We start from the raw sequence: 13,823 nt of genomic DNA, 5'->3' as shown, positions 1-13,823 counted from the left end.
GAAGGAAACTTTTCCATGTTGTTAAAAACCCCTCTTGCGTGGTGTTCACAATGCTTGCAGGGTTACAGACGTGAAATATTTGGATTTCTGTTCACACACTGTCTCTTCCCCTCCGTAAGGTTTATGAACCACATGAAGCACCATGTTGAACTGGACCAGCAGAACGGAGAGGTGGATGTCCACACCATCTGTCAGCACTGTTACAGACAGTTCTCCACTCCGTTCCAGCTACAATGTCACCTGGAGAACGTCCACAGTCCCTATGAGTCAACGAGTAAGTTGATTTTGCTGTTGGCTTCTTCGGTTTAAGAGGGTTTCTGTCTTGTATGAACCGTACGTCTGTTGAGAAAGGAATGTCTGTTCTGCCCTGCCTCTTGGGGCGTTTGTTTGGTAGGCCACCAGAAAAATCCAGCCCAGTTACATTTCTGCAAACTTACGGCGAGAGTATATTAAAGATTGAGTTCAATAACAGTGTCATTTAGAATTTAATCTTTGTCAGCAGATTGACATTGACTTAAAATCACTTGCAATTTCCTCGTTAGGACATCTTGTTGTACCCACCGCTTTGTTAAAGAGACTTTCTGCTGCCTTTTGGAAGCCTCTCTGAATAGATTTTGTTGTCTACCCAATTCAGAGCTAGATTTTTGGGCTATGTGTTTGTCTGTTTTGTTTTCAGGGACAGTTGTTACCAAAGGAACTTGTAATGGTTTGGGTTTTTTTTTTTTGATGTTACTGGTTTTCCTTTCTTTTGCAGCAAAGTGCAAGATCTGCGAGTGGGCGTTTGAGAGTGAGCCGATGTTCCTGCAGCACATGAAGGACACGCACAAGCCTGGCGAGATGCCCTATGTCTGTCAGGTATTAAAGTGGTTTTAGGAGCTGGACTTCATAAACGCACACTAGAGAGCAAGAGGGAATCTGGCGCTTCTCAGCAAGATGCGTGGCTCGTGGTGGTCCAACTCAGACTTGTGCTCTGGAGCCCGTTGCTTTTTTTTTTTTTTTCCAGGTGTGGACTTAGAGGAGTCCAGTGGCCATTACGGCAGCTGAGTGTTTGCCACTGGTTCCCAGCACTCTGAAGCTGGATCAGCTTGGTAGAGGCTTCTTAGACCCAGTGGCATTCAGAGCCAAATTATTCTTTTTCCTCCCAGGGCCTGCAGGCAAATGGCTGTGCCATAAGAGAAGTTGTCACTCTGGAGCAGATGAGATTGTTGCTTGTGTCATACCTTTTCTTGACACTGCGTTGCCATGAGATTTGTCCTTGCATCGATTCTGAATGTGTCATCTCCACCAGAGGTCCTAACGCTGTCCCTCCAAAAAGAAAACAGAGAGGAAACTTCTAAAATATAACAGATTATGTTCCAAATTCTGTCTTGCATAGACCCTGAAGAAACTGCTCTTTGATGTATTCCAACTGTTTTGCTTTGACTCTCTCTGCCTTTTTTTTTCTTTTTTTTTTTCCTTGGATCTGGAGCTTGAATTGTCACTACTTTCTTTTTATACATGTAGTTCAAATCTGTTTCTCCAAACTACTCTGAATATACATGGCGTGATTTAGTATTTTTCAGTTGGAATATCGAGCAGGTTTTGTAGGACCTGGTTCCTAAACTCCACTGATAAGTATCTCTGGGGATCTGGGCATTGCTGTCAAGATCTCCACGTTGCAGCGGTGGATGTGTGATATTCCTGTGTTGTTTCACTGTTAATTGCTTCCGTCCGCTCCCGTAGGTCTGTCAGTATCGTTCGTCGCTCTATTCTGAAGTGGACAGCCATTTCCGGATGATCCACGAAGACACGCGGCACCTGCTCTGTCCCTACTGCCTCAAAGTCTTTAAGAACGGCAACGCCTTCCAGCAGCATTTCATGAGGCACCAGGTACTGTGTCAGGGCTGTCTCTTATGTTTTATTTATTTTTTTTAAGGTGATTCTCTTTCCCCAGAGATTCGGTGGATAAGTAAGCATGTGATGAGTTGGGCGTTTGCTTGGAATAAAAAGAGAAGGAAAGAAAACTTGGTGGAAAGGGGGCTTTTAGGAGATGCTGTGTTCCCTCCGTACAAATGCAGTTTGCGTGCTGTCATTCCAGACTTTGCACAGGGACTGTGCTGCAGAGAAGAGGCGTTGCTCCTTGGGAGCAGCGCAGATTGCTGTCACTTAGCAGGACAAAGGCATGTTCTGCTGGGCCGTGTTTGCTCCGTGTGATGGTTAACCAACAGTGGGCTCTGTGTTCTTTGGGGGTTAAATTTTGGTCTCTCCAGGTAATAAACAAGTAAATAATACTGTGTGCACACAAATGAACGTCGTCGTCACAGCTTGGTGTTCTGTTTCCACGTGTGTTGGCTGTATTGACGATGTATTTTGGGTGGGTGTAGCTGAAGAGAGCTTTGAGAATATAGAAAGGTAGCGCTCTTACCTGGTGCCTGAATCTATTTGCCCTCCAAGTCCTTCGCTGACTCCTGTACGAGGCGGAGGCCAGCAGCTTCTGCAGGAGTGCTGCCCCACGCGCTGCTCTGCTAGTGGCCTTACTTTGGCTTGAGCAAGCTGGGTGAGACTTGTTCCACGGCGTTTCCAGGAAGAGCGTGGTGATGGGGGCACTTTCAGATGCCAATTTAAAATGGGGCTGGCTTTGGTTTCAAAGTGGGGTGGTTTTTGGTTTTTGGTTTTGTGGTTTTGGTTTTTTGTTTTTTTTTTTTTTTTTTTTTTATAACACAGCGAGGTTCTTTGTTAAGACTTCTCTTTCTCTAAAATGAAATACTTCCTTTGCATTTGCTTTAGAAGAAGAGTGTTTATCACTGCAACAAGTGTAGACTCCAGTTCCTCTTTGCCAAGGATAAAATCGAACACAAGCTGCAGCACCACAAAACTTTCCGAAAGCCCAAGCAGTTAGAAGGATTGAAACCTGGAACCAAGGTAAGAAACCCGGTTAATAGCAGGCCTCTGCCTCAGGAAACACCTGCAGCGTCCGCAGTGGTGTGTGTTTGTTACGTGCTGCAACACTGATGTTTGCTTCATCTGCATCACTTAAAGCACGCTCAGTGGCCCTTCTGGGGCTCAGGTTGTGTGCCTACCGCTGCCCTGGGTGGGATGAATCCTGTCCTGGGAGCACATCTTTCTCCTCTGCGAAGAGTCTGCTCCAAACCGAGGAGTCTGACTTTGGACGGAGCGCTCCTGCCCTTGTGTTTCAGGAGCTCTGGGTGTACTGTCTTCCGCAGGTCACAATCAGGGCATCCAGAGGACAGCCGCGGACGGTGCCGGTGTTGAACGACATGCCGCAGGGCGCCGGACAGGAAACAGCTCTGCTGTCGTCTTCTACTGATCCCCAGCCCATCTTCCTGTACCCGCCTGTCCAGAGGAACGTCCAGAAGAGAGCCGTCAGAAAAATGTCAGAACACTTTGCTCCATTTCAAATTGTAAAATGTTGTTAAAGGAAATGCAGTTAGCTTGTTTAATGCCACAGTGATGGGTAATATGATCTTGGCACTGGACAGCTCTGTCTTACCAGTTGCCAGGGAAATTTTATGCCAGGAGAATCTCGCTTCCCACAAAACCAGGATTAAGTCATATTCCCAAAGCCCACACGGTGAAACTGAAATACAGAACTGGCTAGGTGCTTTTACAGAAACAAGGGAATTTTGGCAGCATAATGCTCTCTGTCCTGCTGCCTTGTCTTCAGTAATTTTCTCTTTTTGTATTTTAAAAATTTATTATCCACCCTTAAATTGTGTGCTCCTGAGTACAGCAAGTGGGAGATGTTTTGCCTGGCGCCGCGGCAGCCTGGGGAGCGGTGGGTGCACAGTGAGAGGAGCTTGACTGTACGCTTTGAACGTTTAGTGTCATTGAGTTTTTGTGTCCCGATGACTGTTACCGCTCCAGAGAGAGCTCTTCAGGCGCTAATGGAATGCCCCTTCTCTTCAGGAGTGTCCTGGGCCGGCAGACCTGTCTGGAGTGCAGCTTCGAAATCCCCGACTTCCCAAACCACTTCCCAACCTACGTGCACTGTTCGCTGTGTCGCTACAGCACCTGCTGCTCCAGAGCTTACGCCAACCACATGATCAAGTACGGGTGATGCTTTGAGCGCTGCAGTAGAAATTCCTCCTGCCGGAATGCCGTCGCGCCTGTCTGTGCTGTGAAAAAGGGGTGTCAGGGAAATTCTGGTTCACTGCAGCGCTTTGTGAGACGCTGGAGACGTTCTGTGTCGGCGCAGAGGCGAGGGGTGGCTGTCAAACGAGATGAGAACGCAGCGCAAGAGCTGAGGTTGATTCCAAGCTGTTGCTGTTGTAGCTGATGACATGTCCACTGCACGTGGCTGCACGGTTTTCCGTGCCCCTAGGATTTCTTGCAAAATTCTCAGGTTTTAGTAATTTAATTATGCCATGCTTCTGCAAGCCTTTGATCTGTAGGCCACAGACCAGGGTGGCAGAGCAGTTACTCCAAAATCTGGGTATTTTAAAGTGTTGTTGTGCAAGGGTTTTTGATGGGACACAGAGCTTTCATTTCCTTGAACGCAAGACTGGCGGACAGAGTTGTTATTAAAACCAGAACTGGGGCTGTGGGTGTAAACGTGCTGTATTCTGCACGGTTTTATAGCTCTGTAAATACCTGGGAAAACTCTGACGGGCAATAAACTCTTTCTCTTGCAGCAACCACGTTCCCCGGAAGAGTCCGAAATACTTGGCTTTGTTTAAGAACTATACTGCCTGGTAATGGAGACCTCTCTTCTTACTTTAACCCCCTGGGAACCTAACGCGCGTTGGCTTTCTGACCCTGCAGTTCTGTTCTTTCGTTATCCGCCTCTGAGGCGGCTCTGTTGGGGTTTATTTGCCACGCGGGAAAACACCTTGAGTTAAGGGCAGTGTGCTGACTCGTGTTGTCTCCCAGTGGGAGTGAATGTTTTGGGTGGGACACTGCCTGGCTGCGCTGGAGGGTGACTCTTTTTTCCTAATTGTTAATGAGGGGCTGTACATATTTTTGTATCTGGTGCTGATACTAAGCTCACTTTCTTCTTCTTTTTTTTTTTTTTTCCCCCTATTTTTCCTTTCCCTTGCAGTGGTGTAAAGCTCTCCTGTTCCTCTTGCCTCTTCGTAACGTCTGAGGGCGATGCAATGGCTAAGCATCTGGTCTTCAATCCGTCGCACGAGTTCAGTAACATTATTTTCCGAGGTGAGCGTTTGAAGAGGAGCAGAAAAGAGGCAAAAAATTAACGCAGGGCATAAGACATCAGTTCGTAGGCCGCGGGTCAAATACATCGTTGTTGGGCGTTGGGCCGGGTGCTTACTGAGTCCTGAGTTCTGTCACTGTGGCGTTAGGGACCTTCTTGGGGGGCCTGAGGGTCTCCGTTGTTATGGAGATCGGAGGGCTGAGCTCCGAGGGAGGCTGGCTCAGCCCGCAGCTCAGCTGCGGCACTAACGCTTGCTGTTCTCAGGAGATCTTCCCAGGGAGGGACAATGCCCGGGGCTCCGGTGGTTCCTCTGAGGCACCATCGTACCTCACTCACGCCAGGAGGCCTGCGGCAGCTGCTGCTGCTGGGGTTTGAACAGAGCCCCGCTGCAGCGTCCCGGCTGTTTGCCGGGAATTACCGCGACTGGCAAAACACCGGGGCGTTGCCTGTGGGGATCTGGCCGAAGCGGAGCTTTCTAATCAAGCTCCGTGTGTTGTTTCAAACGGAGGTGGGGTCGCACCGTTTGTCTCTAGCGATGGCTGAGGGGTGCGGCTCTGCCCGGCTGAGCGCTCTTCGCTTGCTGGTTGGGATGGGACGGTACTGGCGTGTGGGAGGAGGTTGGGTTTGAGCGGATGGATGAGTGTTGGAGTATCGGGATGCTCTGGAGTGACAGGCAGCAGAGGGCTGCTGATCCTCCTCTGCGAGAGGGGTTGTTTGTTCGCACTGACTTCTCCTGTGCTTGCTAAGTTAAAAATGTTTTTGTTGTGCTGTTTTTCTTAACAGGGCCTACTTGGATATCACATTCCAGGTAAACCGTCTGTAAACTCCTATCTGCCATCCCCTTTTTTGGTTTGGGGATTGGTTGGTTTGTTTTCCCTCCACAGCTTTATTTTCTCTTGTTTTTTTTTAAGAAGGTCCTTGTGTTCTCTCCCTTCAAGGCACATTCAGCCCCAGGACAAAACCCTGAAGAACATGTGCCCTCCCTATTCCCCCAGTAAAGTTGCTGCTGTGAAGACGAAGTCGGTGTTACCGGTGAAAGACGACCTGGAGCCCGAGCTGGCACCAGCAGCCTACGACAGGCCTCTGCTCTGCCAGGAAGAGGAGTGCTTAAATATTGATGCTCAGGACGACGAGCAGCCAGCGAAGGAGCCCGAGCCTGCCAGCAGAAGCGAGCAGCTGTCGGTAAAAAAGCTGCGAGTTGTACTGTTCGCGTTGTGCTGCAACACCGAACAGGCTGCCGAGCACTTCCGAAATCCTCAGAGGCGGATCAAGCGCTGGCTCCGAAGGTTTCAAGCTTTCCAAGAAGAGAACTTGGCCTCCCTGTCGGAAGGCAAGTACCTCAGCCTGGAGGCTGAAGAGAAGCTCGCGGAATGGGTCCTGACGCAGAGGGAGCAGCAGCTGCCCGTGAACGAGGAGACGCTCTTCCAGAAAGCCACCAAGATCGGCCGATCCCTCGAAGGGGGCTTCAAGATCTCCTACGAGTGGGCAGTGAGGTTCATGCTGCGGCACAACCTCAGCATGCATACTCGCAGGGCGGTGGCTCACCCTCTCCCCAAAGACATAGAGGACAACGCCAGTTGCTTCATCGAGTTTGTGCAGCGGCAGATCCACACTCAGGACCTGCCTCTCTCCATGATCGCGGCCATCGATGAAATCTCTCTGTTCCTCGATGTGGAGGTGCTGAGCAGCGATGACCGGAAGGAGAACGCTTTGCAGACGGTGGGAACCGGGGAGCCCTGGTGCGATGTCGTCCTGACGATCCTCGCTGACGGAAGCGTGCTCCCGACGCTGGTCTTCTATAGGGGTCACGTACAGCAGCCCGCCAACGTGCCGGAATCGATCATGTTGGAGGCGAAGGAGAATGGCTACAGCGACGACGAAGTCATGGAGCTGTGGTCGTCCAGAGTGTGGCAGAGGCACACGGAGTGCCAGAACAGCAAGGGCATGCTGGTGCTGGACTGTCACCGAACGCACCTCTCGGAGGAAGTACTTTCCTTGCTGAGCGCTTCCAGCACCCTGCCGGCTGTCGTCCCTGCTGGCTGCAGCTCCAAAATCCAACCTCTGGATGTTTGTATAAAAAGGACTGTGAAAAATTTCTTGCATAAAAAGTGGAAAGAGCAAGCCAAGGAAATGGCGGACTCCACGTGCGACTCAGACATCCTTCTCCAGCTGGTTTTATGCTGGCTGGCGGAGGTGCTGGAGGTCATCAGTGACTCTCCTGAACTGGTGCAGCAGTCCTTCCTGGTGGCCAGCGTGCTGCCCGGTCCGGACGGCACGGCCAACTCGCCCACGCGCAACGCTGACATGCAGGAGGAGCTGATCGCCTCTCTGGAGGAGCAGCTGAAGCTGAACGACGAGCAGCAGCAGCAGGAGGCAGCGGCGGCTGAGGGGCAGGACCGGACCCAGGCCGAGGAGTCTGCAGACCCCGAAATCCTCCACCAGCTCTTCGAAGGGGAGAGCGAGACTGAGTCCTTCTATGGCTTTGAAGACGCTGATTTGGATCTGATGGAAATCTGAGCGCTGGTCTGCGAAGCGTGGTCCGGAAAGGGTTGGTTTTTCAATAAATGTTGGGTGAGACCATTACACTTCCCTGTGGATTTGTGGGTTTAGGAAACTGGTAGGCGATCACTCAGACAAATAGCCATTTATGCTGTTCATTTATAAGTTTTGTGCTTTTTTAAAAGAAGAATCACTGTGTTGGTATTTTCTGAAAATATATTGTGGGTGAATATTTTTGCGTTTTCTTTACCTCACTGTACCATAAGTTTTCTGTTTTTATTGTGCAGAAATGTTTTGAATTATACATTGTCAATGTGACCATTTCTAAAGAAAGGACAAAAGATGTAGCTATGAACCAGTATATAAATCTTTTGGGTTGGCTTAACACAGATTTTTTTTTTTATTTTTTTCTTTTAACACTTGACCCAGAGCTGTAGGTTTCTGTGGAAAGTTTAGGTATGACTTACTGCTTTAATGTGTGAGCCTTCTGGAATCGGCCGTGAAGAGCTGGGTTTGGTTTGGGTTTTTTTGTTTTGTTCTTTTTTTTTTTTTTTTAAAAAAAAAAGAAGAGTAATTATTTTGCTTGTGAATTTGGACCTGGGGTAAAAAACACAAGCGAAAGCGTTTTTTTTTTTTTTGCCTGTTCAATGCCAGCAGCGCTTCTGGGGAGCCAGAAGCAGGGTGAAGCGAGATCTGCGGTCAGGGGCTTCAGGGGTGGCGCCGACCCGCGCCTCGCGCTTTCCCCGTGCGGTGGGGAAACCGCCCGGCGCCCGCCTTGCTCCAAAGAAATCCGGACAGAGGGTACGTGGTGGAAGGGGAAAGCCAGCTCCGTCTTGATCTTCCTGTAGAGCAGAGGGGAGGTCAGGGTGTGCGGACCCTGAACTGTTGACCTTTAGCTGCTTGTAGGTGAGAAACCCGCTTTAACCGGTGGCAGCAGACACTACGTTCCTTAGAATTAGAAATCCCATTTAACGAAACAAACTGTGACGTGCACAAAAAGAAAAAAAAAAAGAAGACGTTTGTTTTTATTTTTCACTGCCAGCTTAAATTTTTCTACAATTTGCATGTTTGAGGGTTTTTTAATTGTATGTATTGCGGTATAAACGAAAGCGTTTTGACGTACGGAATTCGGAGCACCTGCACCCTTCTGTTTCCATAGAGGTTTTGTGAACCTTCCCCGTTACCGAAGGAAAGCAGGAGGCAGCATGTGCAGACCTGTAAATGGTTCATCTTAAAAAATGTACATAAGTGGAACATTTAATAAAGCCAGGGAAATGGATTTATAAACATGTGGTTTTATTACGAAGAAGTATTTAACTCTCGGAAGACGGTGATGCCGATGCCGAAGCGCAGCACGCCTTCCTCCGTGCCGCGCCAGCTGTGCGCCGTGGTGGGCCGGGGTCCCTCTCTGTGCGGGGGGGTTTGGCGTGTCCTGGAGAAGCCCGGAGGTGGGACGGTAATTAAATGTGTTTACGTGTCGCTGACACGCGCGGCAGAGCTCGGGCCGTTCTGCGTTTCTGCAGCCCCTCTCTGCCCTCAAACCATACAGTGGGCTCAGCCTACTCCCCCCAGTGAGATTGTTCTTTTATTTAAAAAGAAAAAAAGTCTGAAAAATCATTAATAAAATTCTCTCCTGAGTAAGTATTTTTGCTGTTGTTTATCTCGGGTGGCAGTAAAGACCGCTTTTAACGATTATTTATGAATTTATACCCAGTGCAGCCCGCTCTGAACCGCACGCAGAGACCGGCGCGGGGCTGGCTGCGTCTGAAATCCTGGGATGTGTTTTCAGTCTGTCCGCAGGCCGCTTCTAAAGGCTGAGAATTTTTAACCCGTCCAGAATTCCTGGGTGGCTGGATTACATCACTTGCAGGAGAAACGCGCTGTGTGCTGCCCGGCCAAGCTGGATGTGGCAGGAGGACGGTACCTACCTGAACCCCAGCCAGGAAAAAAAAACAAATTTTGTTTGTTGGTTTTTTTGGTTTGGTTTGGTTTGTGGTTTTTTTTTTTTGCTACCCTTCTCCAGCAAAAACTGCGGCCGTTAGCAACCTTCGCAGCTTGGAAGCAGGCGGCTTCCTGAAGTCAGTATTTCTGGAGCATCCCCCAGACTCAGCCCCAGCCCAAACACACAGGCTCCTCTTAACAAACAGCTTTATTTCGTCTCCAAAACCATTCAGCTCGGAGCTTCGAAAGCATTTACAGCACGTACGGAGGGCGACAGCGTGGACGCAACAACCTGGAGCGGTTCTTCGGAGATCATTCGAAGCCGCTGCAAGGGAAATATTTTGATTGTGTCAGGGTAATGCACAACCTGGACGCGGTCACCGTCTGCGCTGAAATGGGGCGTTTCGGCTTTGAGCAGGCGCTGCCTCCCGGCGACGCTTGTGCTGAGGAGGCGCAGGGGCAGCGCGGCGGATGGCGCAGCCGCAAAAAGCCTTCCCGCTCCAGGAGCTCCCGCTGCCGCCTCCAGGCCTTGGCCCTGGGCAGACAGCTGCCTCCTGGGGCGCAAAGAATTTGGGTGCAGCGGGGCGATGAGGGAGACTCCTGCAGCACCTGCGCGTCTCCCAGCCCTCAGCAGCCGCTTTACTCTGCGCCTTCGGGATCCGGGGCTGGCGCGCGCGATCCGGCAGGCGTTACCTGACAAGGTGCGCTATCTCCCAGTTGGCTTCCAGGGTCAGGGGTCCCTCCACCTCCACGCCTTTCTCTGTTGCAATAGCTACTTCATACTGCGGAGAGAACGCAGGGCAAGAACTCAGAAAAGCCCGACTCCCGGCCCTGCGAGAGCTCTCGTCGACAGAGATCACAGCTGCGCTTTAAACAGCGTTGTTTTAATGTGGCTCGGCACTCGGGAAGGTCTGGTGGGCCAGCCGAGGCAGCAGCAGTAAAGAGGAACGCTTCCAACGCTAAAAGACCGCAGCCTCGGACGCTGCAGGCGTGGCGATGGGAGAAGCATCATCAGATGTAAGAAAACACCAGAGACGAGCATTGCGCACGCTCAAACAGCTCCTCTGAGCTGCAGGGCAGGGGGCACGGGCTCTGGAGGGCAGCTTTGCTGACGGGGTCCCTTCGCATACCCTGCCTCCGCCAGCTCAGGAGTTACGGCAGTTTCCCCAGATCACAGACGGGAGATGACCCAGGGCGAAGCCGGGAACGCCAGCCCGAGAGCGAGGCGCGCCAAAGCCAGGCACTCACCCTGTTGAAGGATCGCGCGTCTCTGTAATACAGAATCTTCATGCAACGGTCAATCAAGTCACGGGCCTCCTCCTTTGTCAGGCTGGGTTTCTTCTCCAAGACTTCTCTCATCAACGGCTGGGGAAAAGAAAAAATAAAACGCAATAGCTCAAACAGTCACCCTGCGCCAAGGTCACTTCAGCAGCGGAGCAAGGGCGTACTCTACCTGAGCTAGGTACGCCCCGTAGCCTGTGGCGAGCGTGGGGGCTTCGTAGGCCACGCCAAGCATGTCCACGTAACCTAGGAAGCTGAGGGGACAGAGCTGTGAGCGCGGCGGCTGCGGCGGGGAGGGGACTCGGCTTTTGAGCCCCAGGGAGGGACGTGCAGCGACCACCACGCGCCCCGCGTCGCTCGTCCTCGCTCACCTCTCGCCGTTGTAGTAGCCTCCGATGACCACGGTGTTCCAGAGCGGATTGATCTTGGACCTCCGGTTGTACATGACTCTGGTCAGCCAGGAATGGATGGCTTTGGGGCTGTAACTGTGACCATCTCCCAACAGCTCCTCGTCGATTCTAATTCAGACAAAAGTTTCATCCAGCTGAGAAAAGCTGGAACCCGCCTGCGTGAAAGCACAGCCCACCTCCAGGCTCTCCGCTGGAGAATTTGGAAAAGACACTTGTACCAAGAGGAGGGTTTCAGCTCAGGGTGATACTGCTCAGTGAACGCATCCGATTACGCTCCAGTCCTTTGAGGGCTGGGAAAAGAGCAGCGCAGCACGAGCCGCGGCCCGGGCCAGCAGAACTTACACCATCTGGTCGATGATCTGCTTGAGGTACTGGAAGTCGGCGTAGTCCCCGGACGCGCCCAGCATGGTGGTGTCGTTCACCTTCAGCAGCCTGGAGATGCCGCGGAAGCGGGCCAGCGAGCCGTAGGAGCCCATCGTGTCCGCCGCGATGATCACGCCCCCGTCGAACTTCACTCCCAGCACCGACGTGCCCGTCACCATCGGGCTCCTGGGGACGCAAGGTCAGCGCGGCCCCGGACTCCCCCAGGCCCTTCGTCCCCAAACACCCCCCCCCCGCTCTCCCCCAGCCCCATTTCCCCCACCCCAGCCCCCTCCCAGCTCCCCCAGGCCCCCCACTCGCCCAGCGCTGCTACTCCCCGCTCCCCGGACACCCCAGTCTCCCCACCCCGGGCCCCAGGACCCCTCCCCTGCATCCCCAGCCCCTCCGCTCCCTTCCACCTCCCCGCTCTCCAGCCCCCACTTCAGCGCCCCCCCCACGTCCCCATCCCCGCTCCCCTGGGCCCCTCCCCGCACTCACAGCGTCCGGCTGAAGGGCAGGAGGCCGGCGGCGGGGCCGAGCCCGCCGGGGATGTACGTTTGCCCCGGGGCCGGGCCCCCAGCCCAAAACGGCGGCGGTGCCCGCGTTCCCCCTGCCTCCATCTTAGTCACGCTGCGGCCCCCGCTGCGCAGGCGCGAAGGAAGAGCGGCCGCTCCCGGCCGCCGTAGGGGAAGGCGAGGCGGGGCGGCGCCATCTTGGGCGTAGCTAGAGCCAGCCGGGAGAGGGAAGGCGGCGGCCGGGCGCCATCTTGTGTGTGGCGGAACTCGCTCGCCTGGGCCGCAGGTCGCCCCCTCGGGGCCAGAGGCCTCGCTCCCGCCCCGCTGCTGCTCCCGGAGGCGCGGAGACCGCCGAGGCCCCTCGGGAGGGGGCGGGAGGGCCCGGGACCGCCCCCGCCACACCGCGCGCAGCGCCCTCCCCAAGATGGCGGCGTCACGTGATCGCCCTCCCGAGGCGGGCCACTAGCGGGAGAGGGGCGTGTGCTGGGGGTGTGTTCGTGCGGCTCCGATCCCGCCCCGGGGCGGGGCCTGGCGCGGCGCGGTCCAATGGGCGGGCCCCGGGGGCGGGGCCTGAGCAAAGGTAACAGGTTTGTGGGGGGAGCGGCGGGGAGCGGAGCCGGCGGCGGGCGGTGAGTGCGGGGCGGGGGGCGGAGCGGGACCTGCGGACCGGGCCGGGGGGGCTGGACATCGCCCTACGGACCGGGCCGGGGGGCTGGACCGGGCCGGGGGGGCTGGACATCGCCCTACGGACCGGGCCGGGGGGCTGGACCGAGCCGGGGGGGCTGGACATCGCCCTACGGACCGGGCTGCGGGGCTGGACCGGGCCGGGGGGGCTGGACATCGCCCTACGGACCGGGCCGGGGGGGCTGGACATCGCCCTACGGACCGGGCCGGGCGGCTGGACCGGGCCGGGGGGGCTGGACATCGCCCTACGGACCGGGCTGCGGGGCTGGACCGAGCCGGGGGGGCTGGACATCGCCCTACGGACCGGGCTGGGGGGCTGGACCGGGCCGGGGGGGCTGGACATCGCCCTACGGACCGGGCTGGGGGGCTGGACCGGGCCGGGGGGGCTGGACATCGCCCTACGGACCGGGCTGTGGGGCTGGACCGCGCCGTGGGGCTGGACCTCGCCCTATAGCCCGCGCTGTGGGGCTGGACCTGCGTCGTGGGGCTGGACCTCGCCCTATAGCCCGCGCTGTGGGGCTGGACCTGTGCTGTGGGGCTGGACCTGCGGTGTGGGGCTGGACCTCGCCCTATAGCCCGCGCTGTGGGGCTGGACCCGCGCTGTGGGGCTGGACCGCGCCGTGGGGCTGGACCTCGCCCTATAGCCCGCGCTGTGGGGCTGGACCGCGCTGTGGGGCTGGACCCGCGCCGTGGGGCTGGACCTCGCCCTATAGCCCGCGCCGTGGGGCTGGACCTGTGCTGTGGGGCTGGACCCGCGCCGTGGGGCTGGACCTCGCCCTATAGCCCGCGCTGTGGGGCTGGACCTGCGCTGTGGGGCTGGACCCGCGCCGTGGGGCTGGACCTCGCCCTATAGCCTGCGCTGTGGGGCTGGACCCGCGCCGTGGGGCTGGCTGCCGCGGCCCTGCCCCTCGGGGGCACAGTGCCCCCAAAACGTGCGCGCGCGGGGCTGCCCTGCTTCGCCAGCTCCCGGGGCGGCGGTTTTGG

The 13,823-nt window shown here is 55.1% G+C and overlaps 2 protein-coding genes across 3 annotated transcripts in view; one reads left to right on the top strand and one right to left on the bottom strand.

The window, feature by feature from the left end:
- The window catches only part of POGZ (pogo transposable element derived with ZNF domain), a 36,794-nt gene extending 27,867 nt beyond the window's left edge, over positions 1–8,927 (top strand). The window contains exons 9-18 of one of the 2 annotated variants that reach the window (XM_086768518.1): positions 120–274; positions 755–855; positions 1,723–1,869; positions 2,770–2,901; positions 3,204–3,373; positions 3,907–4,047; positions 4,632–4,691; positions 5,039–5,151; positions 5,933–5,957; positions 6,088–8,927. In XM_086768518.1, the coding sequence (XP_086624644.1) occupies positions 120–274; positions 755–855; positions 1,723–1,869; positions 2,770–2,901; positions 3,204–3,373; positions 3,907–4,047; positions 4,632–4,691; positions 5,039–5,151; positions 5,933–5,957; positions 6,088–7,666 (2,623 nt within the window). In that variant the 3' untranslated portion in view covers positions 7,667–8,927. Of the gene's footprint in view, positions 1–119; positions 275–754; positions 856–1,722; positions 1,870–2,766; positions 2,902–3,203; positions 3,374–3,906; positions 4,048–4,631; positions 4,692–5,038; positions 5,152–5,932; positions 5,958–6,087 lie in introns of both variants that reach the window. The other variant, XM_086768517.1, reaches the window with a different exon arrangement.
- Positions 8,928–9,787: 860 nt separating this feature from the next.
- Positions 9,788–12,299, bottom strand: PSMB4 (proteasome 20S subunit beta 4). The gene is made up of 7 exons (XM_086768574.1): positions 12,139–12,299; positions 11,623–11,829; positions 11,242–11,388; positions 11,043–11,124; positions 10,838–10,954; positions 10,283–10,371; positions 9,788–9,914 (listed from the first exon to the last, which is right to left on the bottom strand). The coding sequence occupies exons 1-7, from the start codon at positions 12,258–12,260 to the stop codon at positions 9,902–9,904; spliced, it is 777 nt and encodes a 258-aa protein (XP_086624700.1). The 5' UTR covers positions 12,261–12,299; the 3' UTR covers positions 9,788–9,901.
- Between the last annotated feature and the right edge of the window lie 1,524 nt (positions 12,300–13,823).

Source organism: Chlamydotis macqueenii, chromosome 28, assembly GCF_036417535.1.
Source record: "Chlamydotis macqueenii isolate bChlMac1 chromosome 28, bChlMac1.mat, whole genome shotgun sequence".
NCBI classification, from domain to species: domain Eukaryota; kingdom Metazoa; phylum Chordata; class Aves; order Otidiformes; family Otididae; genus Chlamydotis; species Chlamydotis macqueenii.
This window is presented reverse-complemented; position numbering and strand designations above follow the sequence as displayed.

Bases quoted from the DNA above. Each gene is read 5' to 3' on its own strand.
- PSMB4 (XM_086768574.1), bottom strand. From the start codon at position 12,260: ATGGAGGCAGGGGGAACGCGGGCACCGCCGCCGTTTTGGGCTGGGGGC. The intron at 11,389-11,622 runs GTAAGTTCTGCT...TGTCTGAATTAG, and splicing joins CAGATCATCGACCAGATGGT to AATCGACGAGGAGCTGTTGG. The intron at 10,372-10,837 runs GTGAGTGCCTGG...TTCTCTCCGCAG, and splicing joins ACGCGCGATCCTTCAACAGG to TATGAAGTAGCTATTGCAAC.